Here is a 23,567-nt window from a genome sequence, read left to right on the forward strand (position 1 = left end):
GTAACCAGTTACAACTTAAACTACTTTAATCATGAAATCTTTGGGAGTTCCGATCATCTTCTTGAAGACAAGTATGAACACAACTTCTGAAACCAAATGATTAGGCCTACATTATAATCCTAAGGAGTTGACGTAACAAGCCAGTGATATTATAGATTTAGGCTTAAACTTTAGGCTGGATTGTGTTTATGTAAACATCTATTCATGTAGAATACAATGTCATAATGAGCTAGATCTCAAAGATACAACATTCAACATAAACCTGATGCATGTACACCCCAATTGACAGTTAAGGCACGGTCACATTTATTGTTATTTGGCGAATATTCGTGAGTGAAATCCGATTATTTCGATGGTAATTTTGTGCGAGGATGAATTGTGCAGAATTCACTTGTGTTCAAATTCGCCACATTGACCGATAGTAATTTCTTTGTTTGAAAGCGACAGTGCTTTTTCAACTAACTTTTGGTCACTAATGAATACGTTTAAGAGTAATTTCGTATCCATAATCTTTATTTAGACATTTTTGTATTTAAAACTTTTGACATGGCAGTGTTTCCAGGATGAAGAGCATTGTCAATATAACAATAATGCTAACTGCAGCATAATGATTGATATCATTGATATCATAACAGATTTATAACATTGATCATACAAAAGAGAAACTCACAATGGAGTTAATCCCTAAAATACAGACTGTGTAGATTCAAAAAGCTGTTATTAACTTTAAAATCCCTTTATGAACATTATCAACTTTTACAGTCAAAGTTTAAGTTATTAAATAATTTTTCAAGTGCAATATTACAGTTCTACAAATTACACTTCCACCTTTCCTTACTGAATGTTAACATGTCAAGTTTGAGGTTTAAATAACATTAAACAACAAAGACGATTCCTGGCATTGAGGTTGGCATTGTTATATTAACTCTTGGTCTTGGCTGCAGTCCATCAAACTTTCCGGCCAGGACTGGTCTTCCACCAAACTTTCCGTCCAGGAGTGGTCTTCCACCAAACTTTCCGGCCAGTACTGGTCTTCCACCAAACTTTCCGGCCAGTACTGGTCTTCCACCATCAAACTCTCCGGCCAATACTGGTCTTCCATGTAGTGCAGGGAGTTGTCGGGGTTTGAATTGCGGTCTGTGTTTGAAACCCAGGACAGGATGCATTTTTCCCACTCGTCCCCTACCAGCTTGTACAGGTCCATGGCAGCACGAGAATCCTCTACAGAGCAGTGACCCATCCTGCCATTCTGAGAAAAATATCCAGTATGTCAACAAGTAGCAAGTAAAGAGAAAATGTATATAAACACCAAGCCTGATGTCCCCACTTTATCTCATTAAAATGACCCGATCTTACCTGTATGGTCCTATTAAGAAGCGTCTGAGCCAGTTTCTTCAAAGAGATTTTGCATTTTTCAGCAGCATTATACAACTTTCGCAGCAAGCTACAGGAAGAGGTATCCCTAATCATTCGTGCCGGGACGGAGATGTCAAGCACCATGAAGTCATTAAATAAGGCATGGCCAACAATAATCTTCTCTTTGAGGATGCTGGCAATCTAGAAAAAAAAAGAAAAGAAAAAAAAGAGCACATGGAGTTATTTCAGACATTTTCTATGAAATTCAGTCGTCGTTTATAAGCAGGGCTCAACAATGATGTTATGGAGTTACATTAAAGTGGTGTAATTTACAGCTACAACTAGGCTATATTGAAAAGCAATAATGTAACTACTAGTGTATAAAAAGGTTTACATATTTTTTTACTTAAAACGCATTTAAATTTTATAGAAATATATTTTAAAATAGCTACCGTAAATTGTAAAAAGGAAACAATATTAAATCCAATATAAATAGGAATATAAATAGAACATAAGCAATATAATATATACTAATAAAAAGTTACAAATTAAAGTTTTTTATTTAAACTATTTCAAAAAAGAATATCTATTATCACTCAAGTTACTAAATTACTAACATATACACGGTACGGTTCAATTTTTTTTACTCAGAACAGTTACAACCCTAGAATTTATACTACTAATTATATTAATAATACTTAATTTAATAATATTATATAAATATCCATTCCATTCCCTTTGCTTTTACATTTTTGTGGTTGGATCAGTGAAAATATCCACAGGGCAATTAAAAATCTGAACTACTAGTCTCACTGAGCCAGCAGGAAAAAATCCTTATAGTTCAAAACTACTACACGTTGTAAACACACAAAAAAATAAAACAGACCTAATAATAAACCCACAAGAACAGAATACAGTGGTTTAAAGAGAGTGCCATCTCACCTCATTTTGAGCATCCTCAAAAGGCACTGCTTGTGCTAAATGATGTTTTCTAATGCCACTCCATCTTGTGCGGTAGTCTGTGACTGGATGCCGAGGTAAAATATATTTATCATATATAACACTACCATAATAATTTACAATACTACAGCGTGCCACTTCACTACACCGGCCACCAGGTCCAGTGCCGACCATTTCACAGTCCATAGCTACTAGCCTAGAGTGGTCTATTCCCACACATGGCGAACTCCTGCCACTAGTGGGAGGACTGGTTTCAGATGAAAATCCACTGTCCACTTCCCAGCTGTCAGTGAGAGGTAGTGCAGACTCAGCTTCACCAGTCAGTGTATGAGGGGTTATTCTAGGCCTTTTGAATTGCACATGATTTGACTGTTCAGATACAGATTCCGAAACATCTCCATGTTCAACGCTCCCCGTCTTGTTTTCCAGATGCTCATCTGACTTTCTTTTCTTTCCTCTTTTCTGGTCACATGACAACTCAATGGTGGAATCTTTTATTTTATTCTTTTTCCATCGTCTACATCTTTTAGCTTGATGAGAAATAGTGGTTGTTTCTTTGTTTGAGGCTGACAAGATGTTTCGGTCCACACCGTGGCCGGTGAAGTACTTCCAGGGTAAAGTAGACATTATGTCAGCATGTAGTTTAACAGCTGTCAAAAAAAAAGTGACATCTGTCAATCAACATTTGTGTAGGATGTAGCCTACATTGTAAGTCGAGAATTAAGACATTAAATCTCTCTCCTAAAAAAATACATGATAAATAACATCAAGAACAGCACTCTTCATAAATTATGCAGCTAGCAAGTTACTAAGTTGAGATGCATGATCAATATTAACTCCATATTTGACAATACAAAAACTATGAAAGGAGTAGATGGTCATTTAGCACTGACTAGCTAATCATTTAGCAAAGAAAGAACGTAATTTGTCGCGTTTACGTGTAATAACAATACATTACTGACATAACACTAGATTGTAAAAACACCCCAATAAAAAACCCCCCACTTATTATCATGGTAAAACTTGATATTTGAACACAATAGCACTGTTAGCAGCACATACCTCTGCGTACACGTGGACCCGGTTAGAAGCAAGGCTATGAGAACATGCAGAGACAAGACCCGAATCCCGCGATTTGATTGGCCGGCCCGTTTGGACGAAATTGCACTCTAATTGGCCAAAACGAATGCCAGCACAGAGCTCCTCCCCCAGGATCTCCCAGCCTTGTTGTCGAAAATAAATTGATGTAAGTTTTTTTTTTATCTCTGTAAATCGATATGTTAACTTGACGTTGGAGAAAAGAGACTTTTCTTTTCTTGAATAAGTCAATTAAGGAGATGTTTTAGTAGGCTGAATAAACTGCTGATAGATAAATGACAATAATACCAAAGAACAGTGCAGTCTGAAGAAATTTGACGGCTAGCAATATAACAGTTACTAAGCTGAGACAGGCTAAGCAAAAGGCTATCATATTTGACTATACAGAATTCATCAAAAGGGAGTTTTTTTTTTTTTTTTACTTCTCTATATTAATGCAATATCGCATTAAAGTTGTGAATATGTTTCAATATAGTTACTTGGCACTAGCCATACAACAAAGAAATAAGAAAAATTTGTTGCTTTTACATTTAACAACACATAACGTATATAATATTGCATTATATTACAATGAATAAACTGCTTTTGTGTGGAAACACCTCGTCGCATAATAAACTGACTGCATGTCCGCTTAACTTCAACATGTTTGCATTACATATTCATTTTAGTGTGAGTCATTTGACTATAAAACTTTAAAAATATGGTAAAGATTGTGTGACTACAACGATTCGTTTTACGTAGGTATTACATATTCACTTCGGCTCAATTTGTAAAACTATAATATCTGAGCATAATACATTAGAAATAAGTTTTAGAAATGTGTTAAATGTAAATAGTTTGAACCTACAGTAAATTGCCGCTTCAGTTTGGGTAAAGAGGTGCAATGATGTGATGAAATGTGTGCGTTTATTAACCCCCTGAAATCAATAACCACAAACCAGCTTTACAGCTTCGGTTTTCGAATGATAAAAAAAGGTTGTATAAATGTAACATTGTGACGTTTTGCTTTTCTGATTGGTTTTTCTTCTTTCAGTTGTTCGGACTGGTTGTTCAAGTGAGCATCCTTGGATACCATTGGCTGAGGACTGAGTTTTATGTGCTTGTATGTGTGTCTGACCTTTTTTCTCTGAATGAAGTTTGATCATGATGATCTCTGCTGTATTTTGCCTCTGAATCATGAAAACTGTGCTTGTTTATTTCTTTTATTTCCCAGACCCAGATGCACATCAGGGCTTTTCTGGATAACGTGCATCAACGGGAAGTCAAGGTATATTTCTGCCCTCTGAGATCACTGATGATGATCACAATAGCAATAAATATTATTAAATGGAAATATCAGCCAAAACAGGAAAAATCTGTTATCATATATTCACCTTCAAACTTGAATGACTTTCTTCCATCCATGGGACACACAAGGAAAAGTATGAATAAAATAGCCTACTGGTTGTTTTTTCCTATACAGTTACTATGAACTGAACAGGCACTGGAGTTTTACATAAAATTATAATAAATGATACAACATGAGGATGGCAAATCATGATACAAAACAAATGACCGTGCCCCCACTAGATGGCCTTGTCCTTCTACAAACCAAAGCTGTTCACTTCCACTGATTGGATGGACATGGGCCAACCTCCTGAAATCACTATTAATCCTCTTAGAGACAACAAAATGCTTACTCGCCCAATCCGCTGCGTCTTTCTAATGTGCCCACCCTTTTCTCCTCTCTCCATTTCCCCTCCCCACTCTTATGAACCCACTGTGTGGAGAGATTGTAATCCAAGTGGATTACACTGTAAATTGGGTGATGGAGGATTGCATGCTCTGGAAGTGAATCTCAACTGAAGCATTTTGCTTGCCTTTCGTTTGATTCATATATTATAACTGGGATTATTTTGTGCCAAGAACCATGGAACTTTGGAGAACACATTTCAGATGTGATGCTTTGCATATGACATGATGGAGAGAATCTTAAAATATTGATATCACGTTTGCCTTGATTTTAACAAGAAGGAAGAAGGACTTAATGATAGCATTAAGTGGATTATTTGGATTATCGGTATCATCCCAAATATGAGAAGCACTGACTACTCAAAGCAGCCCAATTGGAGTTTGAGAAGTTTCTGGAAGATCTGAGCATGATTAGAAGTCTTCCGTCGTGGATCACAAGGCCCTCCAAGAACTTTTGGATGTGCAAGTTCAGTTGATGAGGAGCTCAGAAGGGTCGTAAGAGACGTTTGAAAACATTTAGGCCAACATGAATGGAAGTGAGTGGAATGGAAGTTGGGTTTTAGTCGTCTTACTGGAGTCGTGGATTCTTTGAAACGTCTTCTCATGACTTCATACAGATGTGGCTCTTAAGCATAGATGTCAGCATCATGTGTCACATCAGAAGGTCTTCCTGGGTCACATTCCTCATGGTCTACACAGGCTGGCTGTGTATTTTTACACATGCACAAATGAAGATTCCACCTGAAACGTAAGATTCACCTTAATTTCATCTGTTTTATTCTTATAGGCATCCCTGGTTTGATTTTCTGTGAAAGCAATAGATGATAAGCTTGTTTGATGTATTTTTGGGTAACAGTTACTATTGATGATATAATATTAGGCTACTGTTTTGTTTCTATTGTGTTACTATCCTTTTTTATCAATGGTTTGGTAGATGCTTGTAAGACCAGACTATTTCCTGGTCTAATTTGCTCTGTGCCATCTTCAGTTTCATGCACACAGACAGGAAGAGAAATTCATTTTTAGTAATTCCCTGATTCCCTGAGTTTGTTGAGGTGTAAAATTCAGTTCTCATGAGGCTTGGAAGTCGTTCAGTGCAATAGCAGATGGCAGACACTTTGCGACATACGTAAGCTAAGCAGCTGTGAAAATATTTTAAGGTGGAGACGCAAGATAATTTGGTTGTGTTTGCACAATTACTAATAGAGAAATAAATAATTATATAATTATTATCTATATATTTATATAATGATTATATGACTTTAAATATAAAATAAATTATTATTAAATTATTATTGAAAAGTATGTAAACTATTTGTATAGTACACCCATTTATTTCATTTGTCGTCATTTACTCACACTCATATCATTTCAAATCTTTATGACTCTTTTTTTCTGTGGAGCATAAAATAATGTGTTATGAAGACATTTTTTGTCCATTAAAAACACTCAAAATATTTTCATTTATGTTCCACCGAGGAAGAATCATACAGGTTTGGAACAACATGAAAGTGAGCAAATTATGACTTTAATTTTTTCAGATATTGTCAACTAGTAGGTTAATGTCCTGACTTGAAGTGGTGATACTCTGATGGATCACATCAGCTCGTTCTCAGATGGCAATGCAGGCCACAGGTCCCGTGCACAAAGGAATATCACTGGATTTGTGCTTTTGAGAACTGATAACGTTATTTTCATGCATAAAAATTATAGTTTTATAACAGTATGTGTACTAGACCAGCTCAGCATGTAACACCAAGCATATTTCATGACTAGGCCAGTGCATCTGTGTTTTAAGGATTTATTGCTGAAAACTGTTTTTCTCTTGACCTTAATCCCAATGTTTATTTTTAGATTTTTTGGATTTATATAACTACAACAATTCAAGGACAAAATTGTTCCACTGCATTTAAAAAAAAAATTGTGTCATCAATATTTAGAAATATATTGAATAATAATTAGTATATATTTCAAAAGTTTGGAAGTATCTTATGCTCACTAAAGCTGTATTTAAGCAAAAATACAGTGAAAACAGTCATTTTATTTCAGTTTCAATTTTTATTTTAAAGTGTTATTTATTCATGTGATGCAAAGCTGAATTTTCAGCATTCAGTGTCACATGACCCTTCAGAAATCATTCTAATATGTTGATTTGCTGCTCAAGAAACATTTCTGATTATTGTCAATGTTGAAAACAGTTAAGCTGCTTAGTGTTTTTGTGAAAAACGTGATTTTCCCCTGGAATCTTAAATGAAAAGAAAGTTGATTGAATGAGTACAATTTGTTTTAATATAAATAATTTATACAGCACTATATTGTACTTTTATTCCTAAATGTTGCTTATGCAGGAAAAAAAAAAATCTTCATGGTTGCTTCCTAATCTGTTGTGTTGTTCTTGACTCCCTGTTGATTTCCCTCGCTGTAATAGTATCAGTATCCGCAACATTGCCAAGCTATTAACACAATTCCCTAGCCCTCTTGATGATCCCAGACTCCTTCAGGTCAACAGAGATTCTTTAACATAAGCCTGATGACGTTTAGACAGACTGACCAAGATCTCAACTCTCATGACAAAATGCTGACAAGGCTCTTTATATGACTAACAACAATGCTTCATTTGGTATTTTGTGCCCTGTACATCAAGCATGACAGAGGTGTTTCATTATAGTATATTTATTATATATATGTATATTTGTGGAGTTTATATCATTTACAGTGACCTCATATGTACTTAATGTATAGGATTGTTTGCGTTTGGATTGCAAAGTCTCCATTCACTGTCAATGGTCAGAGATCAATAGATTACTTGGAATCCTATAAAGTGATTATGGGCCACCTGCAAACTAAGACAATTATGTATATTTATAGACCGACAGATGGGGGGGTTGATCAAAGCAAATGTTGACATTCGTTTAATAATTTTAAGTTTACCAGGGGAATTCCAACTAAATTCTTTGCTGTGTACCTTCTCAGCTAACAGAACTTTAGCTACGTTCTGGCAAGCTTCTTTCAAAGTTATGAACAAAGTTTCAGAATATTTATAGATCATTCAAAAATAATGTTCCCATCATGTTTGCAAAATTATAAGACGGAATGTTCCTGTAACATTTATATAACCCCAAAAAATGTTTAAAAGAAGTTGAGCATTCATGGAAAAATCAGAAATAAAGTTTTCATAACTTAATGGGAACGTGAGCAAAACATTCTTAGAATATATTTTTCTGGTTAAACACTCAATATTTTTTTTTTTGTTGTATCTCTAGGGTTCAAAAATGGGCCGTCACCCTTTCAGAGCAAATCAATGCCTTCGCATCAAAATATTCAGGAGCTGCTCTATTACAAAAGGTAAATATCAATGAAATTGTAAACTTTCCCAGTCCATTTAAAAAAACTTTTTTTTGTCATATTAATAATCAGTAAAATAAAGGAGCTAATTATAATGACTGTTTCTTGCTGCCTTCTTTTTGGCATGTTCAATCAGGAGAACCATTGCATAATATTCCTTTAATAAAAACAAATTGTTCTTGAAAAGCAAAATGCTAAAACCATTCTCTCTGTTTGTCCAGAAACTCAAAGATGTTGAATCCATCATCAGAATAGAGGACGTGGATGGAGCTCGATTAGTGCTGGAATTTTCAGAAGAAATCGAGAGAATGCTTGGCAGCAAGATGAAGTCTGTGAAGGTCAGTGTAAGGTGCTCTTTTTTTTTTTTTTTGTAGATTGATCCTAATTTTTAAGACTCTGATTCACAGTTTAGTGTTATTTTGTGAGGAACTTTGGTTTTAACTCATAAGAATGATCCAAAACGATACTGTTCTCTTTTTCCTCAGAGGCTCGCAGACACAGCTGAGGATGCCGACCTGTATCATGAGTTTAATGCATCTTTAAAGGTAAAAAATCATCAAAATAAAACTGATTTGGTATGTAAACCTGATTGTAAAATGATGGCATAAATATCCCTTATTAAATTGAAATTAATTAAATAAATAGATCATTAAAATATATTAAATATTTGATTATATAAATAGTACATTTATATAATACATTAAGTAAATACAGTTATTGCATGGTCATTTTTTTGCTATATTTTTCTATCAGTTTGACTACTATAATTCATTATTGGTGAATACTATGGACGAAGAGGGAAATTTCATTGAACTTGGAGGCGAATTTCCATTGGAGGATAATGAACATTTCAACAAGCTGTCAGTCAACACTTTAATGAGTGACATCCAAGTTCCAACTAATGTGTACAACAAAGGTATGATAGCAATGATGAGAATCTCCACTGGCTTTGTATCTGATTTAAACACTGGTTAATCAATGAAAAACACTGTTATTTTGAACTTTTGACTTAAAGGGATAGTTCACTTTGAAATTAATTTTTGGTATGTTTTAGCTTACCTCAAGGACATCCAAGATGTAGGTGTCTTTTTTTCCGCAGTAGTTTAAATTTTTTTATTTTTAGGTCAAACCGTTCTTGTCTGTCAGTCATATAATGCAGGTCTATGGTCATTATCTCAAAACACAAGCACAGAGTCCAAATTAAAACAATTCCCCGTCGTCCAAATTAAACAATTCCCCATCGTAAGTACACATTGATGGCCTAAGACACGAAACGAGCGGTTTGTGTGAGAAAACGAACAGTATTTATATCGTTTTTACCACTTATACGCAGCCATGTCCAAGTGATCTGATCTGACGTGTACGCAGACTGGTGCATAGATATATACACTAGATGTCGCCTTGTCTACGGCAGTTCATTGAACGAATGTCTTTAAGGCGACATCTAGTGTATATATCTATGCACCAGTCTGCGCACACGTCAGATCAGAGCACTTCGACATGGCTGCGTATAAGTGGTAAAAACGATATAAATACTGTTCGTTTTCTCACACAAACCGCTCGTTTCGTGTCTTAGGCCATCAATGTGTACTTACGATGGGGAATTGTTTAATTTGGACGACGGGAAATTGTTTTAATTTGGACTCTGTGCTTGTGTTTTGAGACCGTGACCATAGACCTGCATTATGACTGACAGACAAGAACGGTTTGACCTAAAAATATAAAAATTGAAACTACTGCGAAAAAAAAGACACCTACATCTTGGATGCCCTTGAGGTAAGCTAAAACATACCAAAAATTAATTTCAAAGTGAACTATCCCTTTAACAATTAAAATTCAGTATAAAAAAATTGTCAGTATATTGTATCAAACTTCACTGGATGAAGATTACTTATGATTTGAGTGCTTAACTCTATGATGGTTGCATTTATATTCTGAACAGTGTGAACTGAAATTAAGATTTTTGTTTTTTACATTATTAACAATGAACTTTTCGATGCCTATTTTGTGCAAATGCAATATTTAAACATCTAAAACTAATTTGCGTCGTGTTTATTTGCAGATCCGGACATTCTTAATGGAGTGTACATGTCAGAGGCCTTGAACGACATATTCATCAGTAACTTCCAGAAGGATCCCACACTCACTTGGCAATATTTTGGCAGCTCATCAGGTTTCTTCAGACTCTATCCAGGTTTGATCAATTCTGCTTTCAGGCACATTGTTTCATATTGATCAGTCCTACTGTACAACTTTTTGCAAAAATTTGCATTATTAATGTGAAACAGATTTCGTTTTGCTTGTCTTTGTACCTTTTAGGAATCAAATGGACCCCTGATTCTAATGGCGTTGTTGCCTTCGACTGCAGAAACAGAAACTGGTGAGACAAAGTAAAGTATTTGACCTAAAACATTTGACCTCCTGCATGTCCAAGTGCTTGGCAATGTAGTGAGGCTGATTCATTCATATGAAATGAAATGTATGCCAATTGACTTGGATTCAGCAAAGTATTTTCCTGACCCAGAGTGCAACGCAGGATTATCTGTGTGGATGCCACCCAAATGTCTGCTTGTGTCTCAGTTAGGCTCTGATACCACTGAAAGACTTTAATCTCATTCTTAAGTGGTTAGCAGCTCAACAGCCAGGTTAGTAGGACTGACACAGGCTCCATATGGGAGTGTTTATACAAAGGCAAGTGATTGCAATGAATCTGAATAAACACACCAGTACTAAGACACGGCCATTTTGAAACAAGACAGATTTGGATGTACGTCATTATTGTGTTTGTGACTATCAAGCCTGAGACTGAGAAAATGATAAAGTATCTTATATACAGTACATTTGGATATTTATGTGTTTGCACTGAAATGGCTTAAAAAGGTGATTTGTTTTTTCAATGTGTTTTTCAGAGCCATTTTTTGCCAAAGAGATGAATAATGCTGAAATTAGATGAGATGATGTTAAACTAAACGTACTTAGTTACTTAAACTTACTTCATGACTGTTAAAAAAGTACGATCTATAATACATACTACATCCGCCATGTTGTCATTATCATGTGACCTACCAGTGTCAGTTGCGTCGCTTCACTGCCATTCATAAATCCTCTCCCGTGGCCTCATGGGATAGTAAAGTGTCCATCAAACTGTTGGCGTACTGTTTATCGCACACTAGGGAAGTATTTGCTTTCAGACGCAGCAAAAGTGTTTAATAGGGATGCACGATATATTGGCCACCATATCTGTATCGGCTGATATATGTTAAATTTTAATGTTATCGTTATCGGCCCGATAAGAAAATTTGGCTGATATTAAAGCCGATAAATAATGGATTATTACCTTCAGCTGAGACACTTCAGATGCGCACTGTTCGCTATGATGGTTTTGAATTGCTTGAAATATGATTGGAATCACTTCAAAAAAGGAAAATATAGTTAAGTGCAACATGCACAGCACAAGTTGGTCATATAGGCTACATAGAATTATAATAAGAACATTATAATTGTGTGCTTGGGACGTGGGATGTGGCTTTTAATAATGAGACTTGTTTTTGTAATCAGGCTCTCAAAAATTATATAAAAATGTGGATTTAGATTTATCGGCAAACATATCGTTTATCAGCTTTCAAATATAAAAAATTGTCGGTTATCGGTATTGGCCACATTTTCATATCTGTGCATCCCTAGTGTTTAATGTTGAACTAAAACAGTACAAAAAAAAAAATATATATATATATATATATATATATATATATAATATATAGGCATATTATCCATGTTTTCTTTCACAAAGTGAAAGATTAAAATTGTATCTAATATTTTATTAATTAATTTAATTAATTAATCATATATTTTTATACAAAAATAGTACTAAACAGCAATATTTACCTACTTTTACTTAAAAAAAAATTTATATGTGTAATTTTCATATGTTTTAAGTGCCACGCAAGGACATCTATGAACATTGTTGTGTGATGATGGACACTCTCTGATCAATGAATCAGAGTTTTGAATCAGTGAAATGGACAGTTTGTGTCACGTCTTGTTTTGGTTCATGTTTCATGTCAGTCTTGTTTCATGTCTCTGTCATGTAATCCCCTGTTCTTGTCATGTGATCCTGCCATGTGTTCCCTTGTCTTATGTGTCATGTTCTGATTGGTTTATTGTCTTGATTGTTTACAGGTGTCCCTTGTCCAGTCCTTAGTCTTGTGTGTATTTAAGCCCTCATGAATGCCATGTAACTTTGTCAAGTATTGTTTCCCTGTAACCACTGTTAGTGAGCACCATGTCCACGTCCACGTCCACGTCCACGTCCACGTCCACGTCCACGTCCACGTCCACGTCCACGTCCACGTCCACGTCCACGTCCATGTCCATGTCCATGTCTTGAGTTTCATGCCATGCCTTTGTTTTATGTTTGATCTTGCTTTTGAAGAGTACTCAAACTGCACTTGAGTTCTACAACTTGCCACCAGTGGATCACCTGTTACAGAATCAAACAATGAACCAATCAGAACATGATACACAAGACAAGGGAACACATGTCAGGATCACATGACAGAGACATGAAACAAGACCTGACAGTTTGAACTGATTCACAAACTTATCTCAAACACTTTTAAATCATAAAAACCTGTCACGTAATGCTCTCATAATCATAATACTCCTATATTAATTTGGTCACACTTTAGTTTAGGGTCCAATTCTCATTAGTAGCTAACTATTAACTATGACTTTTGCCTCAATAAACTCCTAAGTACTGTTTATTAATAGTTGGCATGTTAGTTAGGGATGTAGAATATGGTCACGCAGAATAAGGCAAACTTCTCTCTCTCTGTCGCAGGTATATCCAGGCTGCCACCTCTCCTAAGGACATCATCATTGTTGTTGATGTCAGCGGCAGTATGAAGGGTCTGAAAATGACCATTGCCAAACACACCATCAACACTATCCTGGACACGCTCGGAGAAAATGACTTTGTCAATGTTATTGCAGTAAGAGCACACTTTGCTTTCCATATAGCATCGTTTTCTCATTTTCTCAGCATTGTAAAATTTTGCACGTCCTTTCCTTAGTACACTGATTATGTCCGCTACGTGGAGCCCTGTTTTAAGGGAACATTGGTGCAGGCAGACTTGGACAACCGCGAGGTAAGTCGATTATCCACTTCACTTGAGCCTGAGTAACTAAGCCAATGATTCCAATCGGCACCGCAGGATACCGGCACCCAACCATTCCCTCATATGCACTCACGTATGCCTCGCACACGGAGTTACATTTTTATTTTATTTTCTATAATTTATTTAGATATGTTTTATTATTATCCTTATCATTATACCAGATTTGTTTTTTTCGTGTTGTTATATCTCTATATTATTACATTTTATTCAATATTATTTAGGTCTTGTGCAATTTTATGTTGAACTGTTTTCATTCCATGCGACTCTCATTTCAATCAAATCTAAACACTCCCTCCATCTGCCTTTGGTTGGAAAAACAGATTGTCCCAGCCCAAACTCTTCCCACTGGTTGAACCAATGTCGCAATGTCGGGCTGGTGTTAAAATTTGTACACTTTTGGGGAAATCAACATGTGCCTGTTTTACTTGTTGGTTATAAATAAATGTATATGTATATATACTGTATATATGTATATATATACATATACATATATATATAATGTAAATGTAAATATATATATATATGTAAAAAAAAAAAAAAATGAAATATAAAAAACAAAACTATTTTTAAAAATGACTTGCTTCACAGAAGTGAGTGTTTGCACTGGAATGAATTTTTTTCAGCAATCACTGAAACAAACGGTGTTTCTTTTCAGGGACACTATAGGCTGTAGCTTTGACAGAGAAACTAGGCCCATCCTCATTCTGCTGTTGCTTTTAGTCATGTGATGGGCTAGCCGGTGCATGATTTGATCTAATGTGCAGCTTTTTTGCTTGTTATGTATCAGAGGGCAAGTAGGGACATACTCTAATCTCTGGAATTACAGTTGGATACAGAATTATAGTGCGTTCGGATAGTGAAATTACTGCAGGTAGCACGTTTCATCCTTTGGATCACTCTCGTAATACTATTTTGTTAGTGAAATCAAAATTCAGACAGTTTTGTACATGCAATAGAAATAAACCATATATTCATATTTATTGGTAATGCCACGAACTGATTACATTTTATTTGATTTTAATTGAATTAATTACATGATAAGCTGATTAATTAATCACAAATATTCTCACATATCAGTGTTTGCGAAGAAAAGACCCCAAATGAAGATAATTCAAAGACCGTTTTCTGCACCCCTGAGCGCACTAAATGGCCATACAACTTAGTCTACTATTGTGCATCTCTAAATACCCACAGATTGGATAATGTAAATTGTGTAGGACAGTTGGACAGGTCTGTGCATTCACAGACTGGGACTTAATAAAGGTTGATGGGTCAGTAGAGCTCGTAATGACATTCCCTGTCTAAATCACTCTGCATCTGCTCAAGGTTCTGACACAGATCCTCTAAGAAATGCTCTGAAAGACAGCAGCACTATGAGATCCCTGTCCCACCGGCTCAGATGAACTTGATCCTATGTTTCGTCCCATTTTTGAACGATCTCTCTAAGTCTTAACCCTTTAATTGCCACTGGTCAGTTATTATTTGGGAAAAAGACATGCAAGTTGTCAAAATTATGTTTTAAAAAGAAATCAGCAAGAAGGTTTGATAAATAAATTCATAAACAATTTTTCTTTTCAATTTTTACTATTTGTAATAGTTTTAGTTTTAGCTTTAATTTTAGTTGACAATAACAACACTGGTCGAGGAGAAGCAGATGAGATACTGAGATTTAGATTTTTGGGGAAAGTGTTAAAGATTAAAATCCTCACTTTTTTCCTGTCCCATCTCTCCTTTCAGCATTTCAAGCTGCTTATGGATGAACTCCATGTGAAGGGAGAGGCTAAAGTAAAAAAAGCCATGAAGGAGGCTTTCCGCATCCTCGCTGATGTCAGTATCATTCACAATACTTGTTCACATAAACATACAAAACTGCATACGATGCCAACCCTCTGCATGTCCCCATGTTCCTCTTCCTGTGTCCTAGGCCAGAGCAAATGGTCAGGGCAGCCTATGTAACCAAGCAATTATGCTGATCACAGACGGAGCCATGGAAGATTTCCAATCAGTGTTTGAAGAGTTCAACTGGCCTGACAGGAAGGTAACACACAATCTGCTCACTCTACAGGGAACGGAGGCTGTAACATATGACGTACAGCATCTATAAAATCTGCAAACTGCTCTGTAAATTTGTTGAAGAACCTTCTGGAAAAATGTCTTGGCGTGCATTGCTCACTTTCCCTTCATAAACAGATTTTAAAGGGATAGTTCACTTTGAAATAAATTTTTGGTATGTTTTAGCTTACCTCAAGGGCATCCAAGATGTAGGTGTCTTTTTTTCCGCAGTAGTTTCAATTTTGATATTTTTAGGTCAAACCGTTCTTGTCTGTCAGTCATATAATGCAGGTCGATGGTCACTGTCTCAAAGAGCATGCACAGAGTCCAAATTAAAACAATTCCCTGTCGTCCAAATTAAACAATTCCCCATCGTAAGTACACATTGATGGCCTAAGACACGAAACGAGCGGTTTGTGTGAGAAAACAAACAGTATTTATATCGTTTTTACCACTTATACACAGCCATGTCCAAGTGATCTGATCTGACGTGTACGCAGACTGGTGCATAGATATATACACACTAGATGTCGCCTTAAAGACATTCGTTCCAATGAACTGCCGTAGACAAGGCGACATCTAGTGTATATATCTATGCACCAGTCTGCGTACACGTCAGATCAGATCACTCGGACATGGCTGTGTATAAGTGGTAAAAACGATATAAATACTGTTCGTTTTCTCACACAAACCGCTCGTTTCGTGTCTTAGGCCATCAATGTGTACTTACGATGGGGAATTGTTTAATTTGGACTCTGTGCATGCTCTTTGAAGTGGTGACCATCGACCTGCATTATATGACTGACAGACAAGAACGGTTTGACCTAAAAATATCAAAATTGAAACTACTGCGGAAAAAAAGACACCTACATCTTGGATGCCCTTGAGGTAAGCTAAAACATACCAAAAATTTATTTCAAAGTGAACTATCCCTTTAAGACAACGAAACTTGATTGAACAAAAAAATGTATGGATATATTTCCAAATGATCAAACTACAGTAACATAAAATGTAATGTTTTCAGGTACGGGTTTTTACTTACCTTATTGGCAGAGATATGACCTTCTCAGAAAACGCCAAATGGATTGCCTGCAACAATAAGGGTATGTAGTCAGCCAAAAAATTTAAATTCAATCATTTACTCTCTCTCCCTCATGTGACTCCGTATTACTTTCTTGCTTCTGTAGAACACAAGATTGAAACGTTCGACATTCAAAAGCACCATAAAAGTATCATTTTCGATATGACTCATGCTGTACAGTATTTCAAATCTTCTGAAACCATATAATAGTTTTTGTAAGGAACAGAAATTGAAGTTGTTAATCTTCCCCTCCAGTGAGCTGTCAACCACTACAACTGAGTCAGTGAATTGAACTCGAGACAGACATCAATTTGATTTATCAGTGAATCATTTAGGTCAGATTACTAATCAAATGTCCAGATAATGAATTATTCATTAATGCATTCTTTGATGCACCATTCAGAACAGATGATTCTTGTGAACTGATTCATAAAAATAAAATAAAAGACTCATTTAGATTTGTTCCTGATTTGTTCTGGTGAAGATTTTAAGTTAGTAATAACTCTAACTTAATATCACACAACTTAGTAAACCTGAAATATAGTGCATGAGCATTTGATCAAGCTTTTGTCTTTTTGGAAGCTTGAAAGCACCATTTCCACTCATTATAATTTCACTCTAAATCAACATATTGGAACCATAAGAGCAGATGGTTCATTGGTAAAAAAAATCTCCTTTTGCGCTGCACGTTCATTAAGCTCTTTTTCCAACAAGAAAACATGCAAAAATCTTACACGTGCATTTTATATTTACAGGATATTACACTCACGTCTCTACGCTGGCTGACGTACAGGAGAACGTCATGGAGTATCTTCATGTTTTGAGTCGACCAATGGTCATCAACCATGACCATGACATAATCTGGACCGAGGCATATATGGACACTGTTGTGAGTAAAAAAATTATACCAATCAGAAAAACACCAGAGAAATTGATAATACAAAATCAGCTTGAATTCACATTTCATAAATTCCCAATTCTCATTTTCCAACTGTTCATAATTCATTTCAATGTGATTTTTTGTGCTTTTTGACCCAAACGTGTGCTAATATGTACTGTGTCATGTTTCCTCATGTATCACTGCACAAATGTGATTCTTTCCCATTCATCGCCATCTTCTTCTCTATCACACAGCTTCCTAACACTAAGGAGGTAACTCTTATAGACAGTAAAACACGCTTCACTGTATTTTAGCATGTATAAATAGAAGACTTTAGATATTTAGCCTGTGCTCAGAGTATAATGTAGTTGTTAACCTGGTCAGCATAGTAGGACTTCTTGTTTTAGGACGCCCCCTACTGTTTATCATCATTTATCACATTTTTCAGGGCATGATGATGATCTAGCTTGCACTATTAAAATCAACATGAAATGTGGTTTGCAACCCATCTTACTTCTGTAATGACGTATTTCCAAGTTAAAAATAAATAAAAAATAAATGTATTTTACTCATTTGGAATTGTTTTGATCGTGAAAAATGTGCATGTGGATGGTAAATAGGGTTCATTTTGATTTCATGTTGATTTTAACTGTGTGCTTCAGCAGTCTGAATGTTTGGTCTTCAACGTGTAAGATGCAAAATTGCTTTTTCTCAAATCTCTCCCATAGCTGTTCAAAAGCAAGGCTCACAGTCTGCTGCTCATGACGTCAGTGGCTATGCCAGTGTTCAGTAAGAAGAAAGAAACGCTTTCTCATGGCATTCTGCTGGGAGTGGTGGGAACTGACGTCCCCCTGCTGGAAGTTATGAAACTTGCCCCGCGATATAAGGTACAAGAAAGCCACCACTTGGATTGCTATTGAAGTTTGAAGCTTTGAAGCTTAATAATGTACTTATTAGATATATAATAATAATTTGAAGCTTATATATAATATTTACCACAGGTGCTATTTGTGATTTCAGTCAAATATTAGTGGGTGACAAGCTGTTAATTGTAACTAAATATGAAACATGTCCACATCATATTTCAGCTCAAAATCAAAAAAGAGAATATATATATATATATAGGAAAATATAGCAAATTTTAGGACCATAAAATATTTGATAGTTTTTTATTAAATATATATTTATATTATGACATTATTTTCATAACAAGGACATTTACCTCACAAGTTTTAGGATTATAAAATGTTTACATGTTTTACATTACATTTATATTTATATTATGATATTCATTTCATAACAAGCACATTTACCTCACAAATTTTAGAACCATAAAATATTTTATATTTGTATATTACATTTATATTTATATTCTGACATTCATTTCATAACAAGCACATTTACCTCACAAAATCTCTTTATCATAAAGGAGTTTGTGTGTAATTCTCATAATTCACATTGATTTAAAAAAAAAAAAACTCACTGTAATATATATATATATTTATTTATATCAGCTCAGATGAAAGGCTGTACAACAAATGCTGACATGTTTTATAAACATTTTACAATTTAAATGATATATATAATAATTGGAATGTAATGGTATAATATAATTGGAAATCTAATGTCACATTATCACATATCAATTTAGCTTCTTTCTTGGTAAATCATTTTTAGAAAATTGTGACTGTACTTAAATATTTCGACATGTTCAGACTCATCAGACCCATAACTTTGGATGCTTTTATTTTAGACATTTCAATTAACAGCCAAAAATGCTGATATGAATAAATAAATATGAAAGTGTGGATGCTAATGGGTGGTATCTTTTAGCTTGGAGCACATGGTTACGCCTTCCTCATCACAAACAATGGATATATCCTGGCACATCCTGATTTAAGACCACTGGTGAGTCCGTCTGAATCCTCTTACTGTCTCAATCACTCGAACATCTGCTCTTCTAGATAGACCCAAAATACTATGAACAGATGTGTATTGATTTGTCATCCCACTTGTTTTTGTAACAGTACAGTGATGGGAAGAAGTTGAAACCCAAGCCTAACTACAACAGTGTGGATCTCTCAGAAGCAGAGTGGGAGGACACTGAGGACATTGTGAGTTTTCCAAATATACATGCGCTTACTTTCTGTAAGTATCCTCACTGTTTTAAGGCTCAGTGAAGTCTTTATGATGTCCTGCCCTGTCTGTGCAGTTGAGAACATCCATGGTGAAGGGAGAAACTGGTACTATGGCTTTAGATGTGAGAGCAGCTGTGGATAAAGGGGTGAGCATGTTTGCAACTTTTATGTCATAATGTTAAATTGCTTTAACCCCTTCTTTTAGATGAATCTTACGAGTCCTGTCAAGAACATAACAAGAACAACAAGAAGAACCATCATTTAACTCAGATTCTCATTATTGTGTTTTTCCTCCATAATATTTTGGACAGGTTTTATAAGATTCACCATTTTAATAAGTGTAACATAAAGTGATAATGAATTATATTTAATGTAAATGTTATATTGAGCAATAACCTCTAATAAATCTGATAGTCTTTGTGATTGTATTTTTCCATTTATCCCCCAGAAAAGGCCTTTGTTCCTCAAAAATGATTATTTCTACACAACCATCAATGAAACTCCATTTAGGTTTGATATGCTTCTCACATTCTTCGAATATTCCCGTCATACTTACTGTACGTGAAATAGATTATTGTAAAACGCATATTTTAGTAACAACCTTCACATGATGCTTGTTTCTGATGTGGTTTCAGCTTTGGGATGGTGCTTACGAGAGGTCACGGGCAGTACATGGTCTTTGGGAATGTTTCCGTAGAGGAGGGTGAGTTTACAGTATGATTAATAGCATGTGTGATATACTGAGGTGGGAATCATACACTACCGTTCAAAAGTTTGGGGTCAGTAAGAATTTTTTTCTTTGTGAAATAAATTAAAGGGGTGGTTGAATATGATTTCACTTTTCTAACTTTAGTTAGTGTGTAATGTTGCTGTTTGAGCATAAACAACATCTGCAAAGTTACAACGCTCAAAGTTCAAAGCAAAGCAATCATTTTATTTTAAAGAAATCGCTTTTTAAGGACTACAACAAACGGCTGGTAGGGACTACAGGACATCATGAACCCTAAAATGTACATAAACCCCGCCCCCAGAACACGATTTATAGGTTATCTAGACAGAATATGCTAATCAATGACTAGAAGATAACTACACATAAGCTACATAAATTCATCAACTAACCATTCAGAAATGTTGTCTACATGTTGTCACTTCTTCTTGAGTCTCTCCATCTTTCTGACTCCGGTTTGAACATAAAAGGCTAAAAGGTTTTGAAATTTTCAGTGCATGTCTGTGTGAGGTAAAAGGAAACAAGTTGTTGTAGCTCCGCCCCCTGTGCCGGGAGCAGCAGCTCATTTGCATTTAAAGGGTCAAACACAAAAACGGTGCGTTTTTTCTCACCCTCAAAAAGTGACAACTTTAACATGCTATATAAAAATATCTGTGGGTTATTTTGAGCTAAAACTTCACATACACACTCGCCACCATCGGAATAAATTACATTTATATTAAGAAATATATAATAATTTACAAATATAATAAAACTATATATATACAGTATTTATATATATATATATATATATATAATTGTGATGATATTTCACAATATTGCTGTTTTACTGCATTAATAATCAAATAAATGCAGCCTTTGTGAGCATATGGGACTTTTTTTCAAAGACAATAAAAAAATCTTACCAACACCAAACTATTGAACGGTAGTGTATGTGAGGAACAGTTTTAATTAATTTAAAAAGGTATATCATTTTACAAATAATTTTCACATAATAAACATTGAAATCTTTGTTTATTCCACTTTTTGATTTAGATAATCATAGTTTTTCAATAATTTATATTTTGATGTTTGATGATTTTCTTAGTTTAAAATAGAAAGTCTGGGGATGGGGGTAAACCAACAAAACCTATACCTAAAAGGCATTTCAAAAGTAGCAAATAATAAAAAATAACAGTGCCCAAAGTTGAAGAAATTATAAAAACACACATTGAAAAGAATTTAGCTGCTACCAATTTCTCTTTCTTTAGGTCTTCATGACCTTCAGCAGCCAGACCTCACTATAGCAGATGAATGGTAAGTACTGTTGAGTTGAAGCAAGAATATAAAAACATAACAGGCAGAAATATATCTTCTGGTTTACCCACTCAGGACGTATTGCGAGACAGATATTGACCCACACCACCGTAAGCTCACTCAGCTCCAGGCTGTGGTCCGATACCTGACTGGGAAAGAGCCTGACTTGGAGTGTGAGTTTTCCTCATCTGTGTTTTACCTTATTTTACAATATTTTCTATGCAGATGCTAAATACTCAATGCTTCAAACTTAGCTCTGCTAATCCCTGTCTTTTGCCTGTTGATTATAATATGCCTGGTGTTTTCAGCTATTTTACATGTTTAACATGCAAGCAGTTATCAAAAATACCATCCTGTATTGCTTAAGTAAATATTTGAATTGTAACAGGTGACGAGATACTGTTACAGCAAGTTCTTTTCGATGCAGTGGTAACAGCACCACTGGAGGCCTACTGGACAGCGCTAACGCTAACCGGCTCTGGGTAAGAGGCTTTATTTAAGCTGTGTATGTTGTGCATTAGGCACCAACACAAAGCCAGACTTTTCTGTATGTCCTATAAAATCCCATTGTCATTTTGGAAAGATTGTTTATAGTCATTCTCCTTTTGCTTTTATCTCCCTATAGGGTAGATGAAGGCATGGAGTCAGCTTTCCTTGGAACCCGCTCTGGGCTCATGCGTGTGATCAGATATGCAGGAAGCGAGAAACGTGTGGGAAAGTGAGTGAGATATTGTAAAATCAACAGAATTTTTTGGCTTTTAGTATGAATATGTTAGCCCTACTGTTATCTATAAGCTAGTGTGCTCCAAAACAATGACAAAATTTGCATTTAGAAGATATAAGCATTCAAAACTTAAAGTCTCTTACTTCTGCCAATATGGATCAATGATTTTGATGACATCACTGCACTTTAGCTTCTCATCAGATTTTCAGTCCAATCAAATGCTCTTTAGAATCTAAAGCATCCTGCCCTCTACATTATAAATAGACGCTGAAGCTGCTGCTGAAATCGGTCACTTGTTCACAAATTTACTATTTTCTTCATGGTGAATGCTATTTTTAAAAAGGGGAGGAGCTTCTCGATATCCCCCGCCCAATCTTCCTGTGTCAGTGGAAGTTACGTCAACACATTGAATAATGCTGTGCGTTTCAAGGCATTTCAGTGAGCCTTTAACATTGGTAGCTGGACCAGCTAAAACATTTTTTTGCATGATTTGAGATAAAGAAAAAACATTTACGATATCGTTGTCAGATTTTATTTTTCACTTGAAATATGTTATTGAAACAGTATTTTCAAAAAACATAGATTTTGGCCTTTGCCCAAATCTCCTGATACTTTGACCTCACAGGAAGTTCTTGACCCGTGCGGACAAAGAGAACCTCTTCACAGTGGATCACTTTCCAATTTGGTATCGCCTGGCAGCTGAGAACAAACCGGGTCAATTCTTCTTCTATGTCCCACATGATGATATAAACAAAGGTGCTTAAATACTGATTATCAAATTTACTTGTAGAAAAGTCAAAGTTTACAGAAGGTTACAGTATCCTATAACAGTCTCCTATGTCCAACAGGCAGGAACACTTTTGTGGCAATAACATCTGTGACAGTGACTGAAGGGAAAAGAACAGCTATTCATGGAGGTAAGATATCTGTCTGCCAAAATCTGATTTTACATTCAACATATAATGATTTAGCATCATTAATTATTAAAAATGGAGTGACCAT

General features: G+C 35.4%; 2 protein-coding genes across 3 annotated transcripts in view; one reads left to right on the forward strand and one right to left on the reverse strand.

Annotated features, from left to right (window-relative positions):
* Positions 1-492: 492 nt before the first annotated feature.
* Positions 493-3,461, reverse strand: isg20 (interferon stimulated exonuclease gene). The gene is made up of 4 exons (XM_082159538.1): positions 3,379-3,461; positions 2,299-2,966; positions 1,357-1,557; positions 493-1,249 (listed from the first exon to the last, which is right to left on the reverse strand). Exons 2-4 carry the CDS (start codon positions 2,941-2,943, stop codon positions 917-919), a joined length of 1,179 nt encoding a protein of 392 aa, XP_082015664.1. The 5' UTR covers positions 2,944-2,966; positions 3,379-3,461; the 3' UTR covers positions 493-916.
* A 1,250-nt stretch (positions 3,462-4,711) lies between these two features.
* Positions 4,712-23,567, forward strand: part of cacna2d4b (calcium channel, voltage-dependent, alpha 2/delta subunit 4b) — a 32,418-nt gene continuing 13,562 nt past the window's right edge. The window contains exons 1-26 of one of the 2 annotated variants that reach the window (XM_082159242.1): positions 4,712-5,893; positions 8,409-8,490; positions 8,712-8,828; positions 8,976-9,035; positions 9,244-9,406; positions 10,553-10,684; positions 10,810-10,870; positions 13,331-13,481; positions 13,563-13,637; positions 15,405-15,494; positions 15,592-15,705; positions 16,744-16,822; positions 17,556-17,689; positions 17,935-17,952; positions 18,409-18,567; positions 19,514-19,588; positions 19,708-19,794; positions 19,893-19,964; positions 20,267-20,328; positions 20,454-20,521; positions 21,796-21,841; positions 21,917-22,014; positions 22,230-22,323; positions 22,467-22,559; positions 23,191-23,321; positions 23,414-23,482. In XM_082159242.1, coding sequence (XP_082015368.1) covers positions 5,763-5,893; positions 8,409-8,490; positions 8,712-8,828; positions 8,976-9,035; positions 9,244-9,406; positions 10,553-10,684; positions 10,810-10,870; positions 13,331-13,481; positions 13,563-13,637; positions 15,405-15,494; positions 15,592-15,705; positions 16,744-16,822; positions 17,556-17,689; positions 17,935-17,952; positions 18,409-18,567; positions 19,514-19,588; positions 19,708-19,794; positions 19,893-19,964; positions 20,267-20,328; positions 20,454-20,521; positions 21,796-21,841; positions 21,917-22,014; positions 22,230-22,323; positions 22,467-22,559; positions 23,191-23,321; positions 23,414-23,482 — 2,461 coding nt within the window. In that variant the 5' untranslated portion in view covers positions 4,712-5,762. The remainder of the gene's footprint in view (positions 5,894-8,408; positions 8,491-8,711; positions 8,829-8,975; positions 9,036-9,243; positions 9,407-10,552; positions 10,685-10,809; positions 10,871-13,330; positions 13,482-13,562; positions 13,638-15,404; positions 15,495-15,591; positions 15,706-16,743; positions 16,823-17,555; positions 17,690-17,934; positions 17,953-18,408; positions 18,568-19,513; positions 19,589-19,707; positions 19,795-19,892; positions 19,965-20,266; positions 20,329-20,453; positions 20,522-21,795; positions 21,842-21,916; positions 22,015-22,229; positions 22,324-22,466; positions 22,560-23,190; positions 23,322-23,413; positions 23,483-23,567) is intronic. The other variant, XM_082159243.1, reaches the window with a different exon arrangement.

Source organism: Leuciscus leuciscus (assembly GCF_965113295.1).
Source record: "Leuciscus leuciscus genome assembly, chromosome: 25".
Lineage (NCBI taxonomy): Eukaryota > Metazoa > Chordata > Actinopteri > Cypriniformes > Leuciscidae > Leuciscus > Leuciscus leuciscus.

Coding starts and splice junctions, on each gene's coding strand:
- isg20 (XM_082159538.1), bottom strand. CDS start 2,943: ATGTCTACTTTACCCTGGAAGTACTTCACCGGCCACGGTGTGGACCGA. Junction 1,558..2,298: donor TTGAGGATGCTCAAAATGAG/GTGAGATGGCAC, acceptor TTTTTTTTCTAG/ATTGCCAGCATCCTCAAAGA. Junction 1,250..1,356: donor TTCTTAATAGGACCATACAG/GTAAGATCGGGT, acceptor TATTTTTCTCAG/AATGGCAGGATGGGTCACTG.